The sequence below is a fragment of the Silene latifolia genome, unplaced genomic scaffold, assembly GCF_048544455.1.
Source record: "Silene latifolia isolate original U9 population unplaced genomic scaffold, ASM4854445v1 scaffold_735, whole genome shotgun sequence".
NCBI lineage: Eukaryota > Viridiplantae > Streptophyta > Magnoliopsida > Caryophyllales > Caryophyllaceae > Silene > Silene latifolia.
The window spans coordinates 1-7356 of record NW_027413646.1 but is presented as its reverse complement, the minus strand read 5'-3'; the positions used below and the strand labels follow the sequence as shown (position 1 = coordinate 7356).

Genomic DNA, 7356 nt, shown 5'->3' with positions numbered 1-7356 from the left:
AGGCGCATCTTGTAGAGGGCATATCTCATAGCTCACAATGAATTTAAGGGCTCATGATAGCTTACTGGAAAGCTAAATGAGTTATCTTTCATATCCAAAAGGAATCAACCTTAATCATTGAGTAAATCTTGAGTTATTGAACGTTTAGTGCACGTAGGTCATGGGCTGTCCAGTAATGCGCAGTCTGTTTGCATCCGCCATATCTCAAGATATAAAATAGCTATGATGGTAATTCCAAATCCCTGATTTATATAAGAGCTTAAGCTTTCCAATGGCATAGGAATCATATGACTTGAACCGTTAGAACTTGAGATATACAGATTGGAAGTCAGGCCTGCTGGAATAATACTTCAAAAAGCGATGAAACACTTTCAATTGTTAACCATTCCTTGGACTGTTTCTTTTGGCCTTAAAATGAATCAAAATGAAACAATTTTGTTTCAGAAAATAAGGGCACAAATAAGGTCACCTTCTTTATTTGTTCTTGAGCTTAAATGTAATGGATGATCCTCCAAAATCCCAATGTAGAGATCATCCTTTGATTGCACCCAAGACAAATCCCTTAAACTAATATATTAATTAACTAGATTAATATACTAGTATCCTTAAAATAAATCTAATAATATTCTTATTACTACACTAGTAATCTAATATTGTGATTAGAATTTTGATGAACAATCTAATGTATTCTAAAACAAGTTTAGAGAGAAGAGGGAGAGAAGGAGGTAAGGATGCATGTCATATGAATGGATGAATAAGAGAACAAATTCTCTTAATAATAAGGAGGGGAAAACCGGTGGTGGAGGGGTACACCTAGCCAATGTATGGCTCTTGCTTTATCTTTTGTTCTTCACAAGAAATAGCATGTGTAAGACTAGTTAGAGTAGGTGTATAAGGCTAGATAGACTAGGTTTGATTATATATATTTTATCTCATAAAATAAATCAACCACAATCCACTACTACTCCCTCCATTTCGGTCACCATGTATAAAATGGACTACCATTTTATTTTGTCAATTTGCCACTTGTCACACAATATGTCACATGTAGTATGTTACATGTTGTTAATTAATTTAATGAATATTTATCAAATAAATATCATTTCACAAATTAATTAAATTACATACAATAAATTGACTAGTGATTCTTGATCACATAAATAAAATGGGTCATATAATTATAATTCACAACATATTGTAATTATAATTAACCATTCATTCTTATCTCTATTGTTTCACAAACAATAATCAATTTTAGTAATAAAGTATTTTAATTACTAAAATAAATCTTATTTAATCAAATTACAATAAGATATTAAATATTTTCTCTCACAATTGAATTGTTCAATTTTAAGGAATTGATTAACTTGTATCGCCATACAATTAATCAATTTGTCTATTAAGGGAATTGTCCTTTAGGTGTGACCTTAAGGGATCAACTGATCACCACCATCAAACGACAGTAATGTCAAACTCTAGTTAGCCAATCATTACTGATTAATGTTGATCAGTTGACTATACAAATGAATCATCCCTTACGTATTTTTAATTTGAGATTTCAACATGTGATCGCACTATTGTTGAGTACACATACTCCAACATCTCATTATTCTTGATTTGACTAATGCACGGACTGTTCAATTATTTTTTATTGAATCAATGTTGCATTATTGGTGGGTTTGAATCAACGTTGCATTATTGGTGGGTGATTCTATAATTTTAATTTTGTTCCAAAATTAAATTAAAATTATGGTCGTTAATCAAGGTACAAATATTGTGAGTCCATGGGTGCAGAGGGATCGTAAGTTATCAGAATAAGCACAAAATAAAAGATTAAGGGAATTGTGTCGACAACCGAGCTATATTGAAAGCGAGAAGAAAATGGATGCGTTACGAGAAAGGTTAAAGGAACAATGTCCTTTCCATTTCATTAAGTTCCCCCCTAAACATATAATTCTTGAAGGTACAGATGAGAATTCATCGGCTTTCGAAGTTGGTTCTTCTGAGGATTTGATGGTGGGGTATTGAAGAACAATGAACACAAGCAGAACATATAGGAAACACTGAATGTGTATGATTTATTGATGATAAAAAAAAAGAGAATACAACTAGCTTATATAGAATACATACACGTTCCCATATAATTACTTACCTAATTACAAGACTAATAAAAGGTAACTAAATAATTCACAATGATCTCATACTCTGAATGTCTCGGATATTATATGCGTAATATTGCACAATATCGAATGATATCGTCTATTACTCCCCCTCAAGTTGGAGCACTTGGTAACCCAATGCCCAACTTGGACTGGAGATAACGAAAAGCATCACCACCTAGTGCCTTGGTAAATAGGTCGGCAATTTGCTCTTTACTCCGTATGTACGAAGTAGAAATCGTTCCAAGAACAAGATGATGACGAATAAAATGACAATCGATCTCTATGTGTTTAGTTCGATCATGAAAAACGGGATTTTTAGCTATGTGGAGTGCGGCCTTATTATCACAAAAAAGCTCTATAGATTGTGCGTGAGAAACACCCAGTGAAGCAAGAAAAGATTTGAGCCAAATGACTTCACTTGTTACAGCTGCTAAGGCTCGATACTCGGCCTCGGCTGTCGATTTTGCTACTGTTGTTTGCTTCTTTGCCTTCCACGAGATGGGTGAATTCCCAAAAACAACGAAATAACCGGTTAAAGACCTTCTTGACAAAGGACATTTCGCAAAATCCGAGTCCGAATAACCCTTCAACTTGAAATCGCAACTCTTGTCTATCACAATTCCTTTTCCTGGATTTCCTTTGAGGTAACGTGTCACTCGAAGTACCGCATCCCAATGCTCCTTTCTAGGAGCGTGCACAAACTGAGATAGTATATGGACAGCGTACACTAGGTCTGGCCTCGTAATGGTCAAATAAATTAGTCGTCCCACTAATCTCCGATACTTCATGGAGTCGTTCAATACACACCCTTCCGCCAAAGCTAAGTTATGGTTCGGCTGAATGGGGTGTCTCTTTCGCTCCTCCCATTCCCGCTTCCATCACAATTTCTAAAGCATATTTACGTTGGCTAAGGAAGAGTCCCTTTGACCCGGTGGCTACCTCGATTCCCAAGAAGTACTTGAGTCTGCCGAGGTCCTTTATTCCAAAACTACGGTCAAGAAATTGCTTGAGACGCCCACTAGCTTCTTCGTTGTTACTTACGACAATCATGTCATCTACATACACCAATATGCCAAGAAAAATGCCATCTTTGTCGAAAGTGAACAATGAATAATCAGCCATCGATTGGATGAAACCGTACCTTGTCAATGAAGTGGTTAATTTAGCAAACCAATTTCTTGAAGCTTGTTTGAGCCCATACAAAGACTTCATCAATTTACACACTTTAGACGATCCATCCTTGTTGAATCCGGGTGGCATGCGCATATATACTTCTTCATCTAAGTCACCGTGAAGAAAGGCATTGTTTACGTCTAATTGAGCTATAGACCATCCCTTTGCAACTGCCACGGCCAACAAGCATCGGACACTAGTCATTTTGGCTACCGGCGTAAAAGTTTCGTGGTAGTCTACCCCTTCAATTTGAGTGTAGCCTTGAGCCACTAACCTTGCTTTATATCGTTCAATAGTTCCATCTGCCTTATACTTCACCTTGTAAACCCATCGACAACCAATGGGTCGTTTGCCTTTCGGAAGTTCTACTATTTTCCACGTACCATTCTTTTCTAATGCAGCAATTTCCTTTGACATGGCCTGCTTCCATTCTTCTGATTTTGCAGCTTCTTCATAATTGCATGGTTCTTTAATTGAATCCACTTTTGCCAAGAAATTCCTGTGATTGTTAGAAAAATAATTCGTAGTGACATAATTAACCATAGGATAACGAGTACCTTTCTTCGCGGATTTCAATTGGTTTGGGTGAGCACAAGTGTCTGCTACGGGGTCTATAATTCGAGTTGATTTTCACACATAATCTTTCTTCCAATAGGGCTCAAATTTTTCACGAGCACCTCGTCCCATTGTTTCATTTGTTATGAGACCGTCTGTTTGTATTTCTGCCTCTTCGATCAATTCTCCATCTCTAATATCATTATGCTCAACCAATTCCTCATCTCCCACGTTATCATCTCTAATATCATTATGCTCAACCAATTCCTCATCTCCCACGTTGTCAGGCTCATGAGCACTCCTTTTTTCACTCACATTCTCACGGGTAGGTTCCACAAAAATTGGTGTATCAGAAGGAATTATTTTCAAGTTTTCACTTTTGTCTGTGGTATTAATATCATCAAAAGGGAAAATATGTTCATAAAAGATAACATCTCTTGACTCAAATAAATGTCGTCTTTTAATGTCATATACCTTCCAACCCTTTTTACTATGTGGATATCCGACAAAGACGCATCTTTTACCCCGTTCATTGAATTTGTCTTTCGGCTTATCTTTGTTGTGAGCATAAAAAAGACTTCCAAAGACTCGAACATTATCAAGATTAGGTCGTTCACCATACAAAACCTCGTAAGGAGTTAGCCCGTCAAGCACACGTGTGGGTGTTCGATTTATCAAATACGCAGCGGTTAAAACACATTCTCCCCAAAACTCAATGGGTAAATTTCCTTGAAAACGTAGGGCTCTAGCTTTTTCTAAGATATGTCTATGTTTCCTTTCCACCCTTCCGTTTTGCTGTGGGGTGTCAATGTTACTCGTTTGAAAAACCATCCCATTTTCATTATAGTAATCTTTCATTATTCCAGAAAGGAACTCCGTTCCATTATCACTCTGTACTATTTTAACTTGTTTTCCAAATTGAGTCTTAGTCATGTTGCAAAAACTCACCATTAGCCGACTTACTTCTCCCCTATCTCGCATAAGGTAAACCCATACATTTCTACTTCGGTCATCAACAATAGTAAGAAAATAGTGGGCTCCCGATAAACTTTTTGTACTGTATGGTCCCCAAATGTCACAGTGTATTAGAGTAAATAGATCAGCACTTCTTTTATTATTAGTTTTAAAAACTGAACGAGTTTGCTTCGCTCGACAACACGGGTCGCAAACGTCACCAGAATTCCAAAACAAATTAACACCAACTAAATTAGAGAAAAGAGGCAAAATATTACTAGACGGATGACCGAGCCTTTTGTGCCAAAGTCGTGCATCTCTACTCGTATCAACTCGCGCAACAATTTTGTCTCGGCTTCCTTTGAAATAATAGACCCCATCCTTGTGCTCACCCCGTCCAATCTTCATCCTCGTAGATTGGTCCTGTATAACACAATGGTCAGTATAAAATGTCACAATACAATTATTTTCCGCAATCAATTGTTGTATAGAAATCAAATCACAGGTTAAAGACGGGACGTAGAGTACATCCTTGAGCACAAAATTTTCACTCAGTCTCACATCACCGTGTTCCTGTGCCACAATGTGTGAACCATCTGGCAGCCCGACCGTTGAAGGTTTGCCACGCCATATGTTGTTCAACAGATCACGCCTACCTGTCATGTGGTGCGACGCTCCACTATCAAGCAACCAATTACTAAAACATGTATCATCCATACCTGTTTGCTTTTGACTACCTTCTACTTTGGTGTTTAGCAAACTTCTCAGTTTAACCACTTCATCCGTGGTGAATTCCTGCTTTTGCGAATTAGTGTCAGATTTCTTGTTTCCATCTCCTTGTGTCATCGTTTGAAACAAAATTCCTCACTTTGTTTTGTGTGTGTATTTTTTTTTTTTTTAAAAAAAGAACCAGGATCAAGGTAAGATGTCACTCTGATGCCATGAAGAACAATGAACACAAGCAGAACATATAGGAAACACTGAATGTGTATGATTTATTGATGATAAAAAAAAAGAGAATACAACTAGCTTATATAGAATACATACACGTTCCCATATAATTACTTACCTAATTACAAGACTAATAAAAGGTAACTAAATAATTCACAATGATCTCATACTCTGAATGTCTCGGATATTATATGCGTAATATTGCACAATATCGAATGATATCGTCTATTAGGTATATATTACCCAAATGCGATTGGTATATATCTACCATGAGTGAAGCAACAAAAGCTTGGCGTCAATGGTGGTTTAGGTCATCGAAAGTGATGTCGGATTTGGAGGAAAAGACCAAGTTGAAATAGACTCCTACACCATCATTAATGGGAAGAGATATTGTCCATGACGTAGTGTATTTTGGGTCATTTGATTAATGTATGTTTATTAATTACTCATTGGGTTGTATTTAGGAAACTAATTAAGGAAAGAAGTTTTTAATATATGCATTAATTTCATTGGGTTGTGTATAATTTATTCTTGAATTTCCATTTTCCCCCACTTGCTATCCCAGTTGCCTTATTGTGAGAGGAGCAATATCCATCACAAGCTTGTGGCGGATCACAAATTCTTATTTGTGACGGACATATCTGTCACAAGCTTGTGACGGGTCAAATATTATCCACTTGAGTAGGTAAAGACAAACACTTTGTGATTCCCTAGACTTGTCTTATCTACACAAGTGGGAGATACTTGACCCGTCATAAGCTTGTGACGGATAATGTTCGTCACAATCAAGACGCTTTGTACTAACTTAATACGGAGTACCAAATATGGAAGATGCTTTGTTTTGGCAAGAAAAACTTGACACAATGAATGATAAATGACAACGGTTACACACCAACCGATGTATTATAATGAAAACAATTACGGGTTTATAGTCAGCCGTTGTCATATTGCAAAATACAAAAGACGGTTTCGCTTAACCCGTGTTTATTAGTTTCAATTAAATAATTCTTCAACCAACACACATGCAAACCTTCTCCTCGCTCACTTAAAACCCTCGAACACTGAGTTTCCCTAGAACCACTAGTATTCTCCGTCGTCGTCGTCATCCCCATTGTTAGGATCATATACCTCTTATTAGACTCCTCTAATAGTGAACTAATTTACTTCTTAATATTTGTTCTTTAGATCTAGTGCATGCATAACAAAATAAGAGATTAATGAGAAAAATAATGCCCCTTACATTATTATTTTCGGATTTATGGGCACAAGTAAGGTCTCCTACCTTCACTTGTTCTTGAGCTATGAGAAGTATTAGGATGATCCTCCAAAATCCCAATGTAGAGATTCTCCTCTTGATTGCACCCAAGATTTAACCCTTATCACTACTAAATAATATTTGCTAGATGTTTATTTAGTAGTCTACCTTAAAATTGATTGCTAATACTCATATATTACACTAATAATATTAGTAATATGATTGAACAATTTGGATTAAAACTTCTCAAGTTTTTGAGAAGGAAAACTAAGAAATAAGAGAGAGGTTTTTTATTGCATGTATCAT

General features: G+C 36.4%; 1 protein-coding gene across 1 annotated transcript; it reads right to left on the bottom strand.

The window, feature by feature from the left end:
- Window positions 1-2272: 2272 nt before the first annotated feature.
- On the bottom strand, window positions 2273-2950 carry LOC141640236 (secreted RxLR effector protein 161-like). Its single transcript, XM_074449091.1, has one exon. It carries the CDS (start codon window positions 2948-2950, stop codon window positions 2273-2275), a length of 678 nt encoding a protein of 225 aa, XP_074305192.1.
- Between the last annotated feature and the right edge of the window lie 4406 nt (window positions 2951-7356).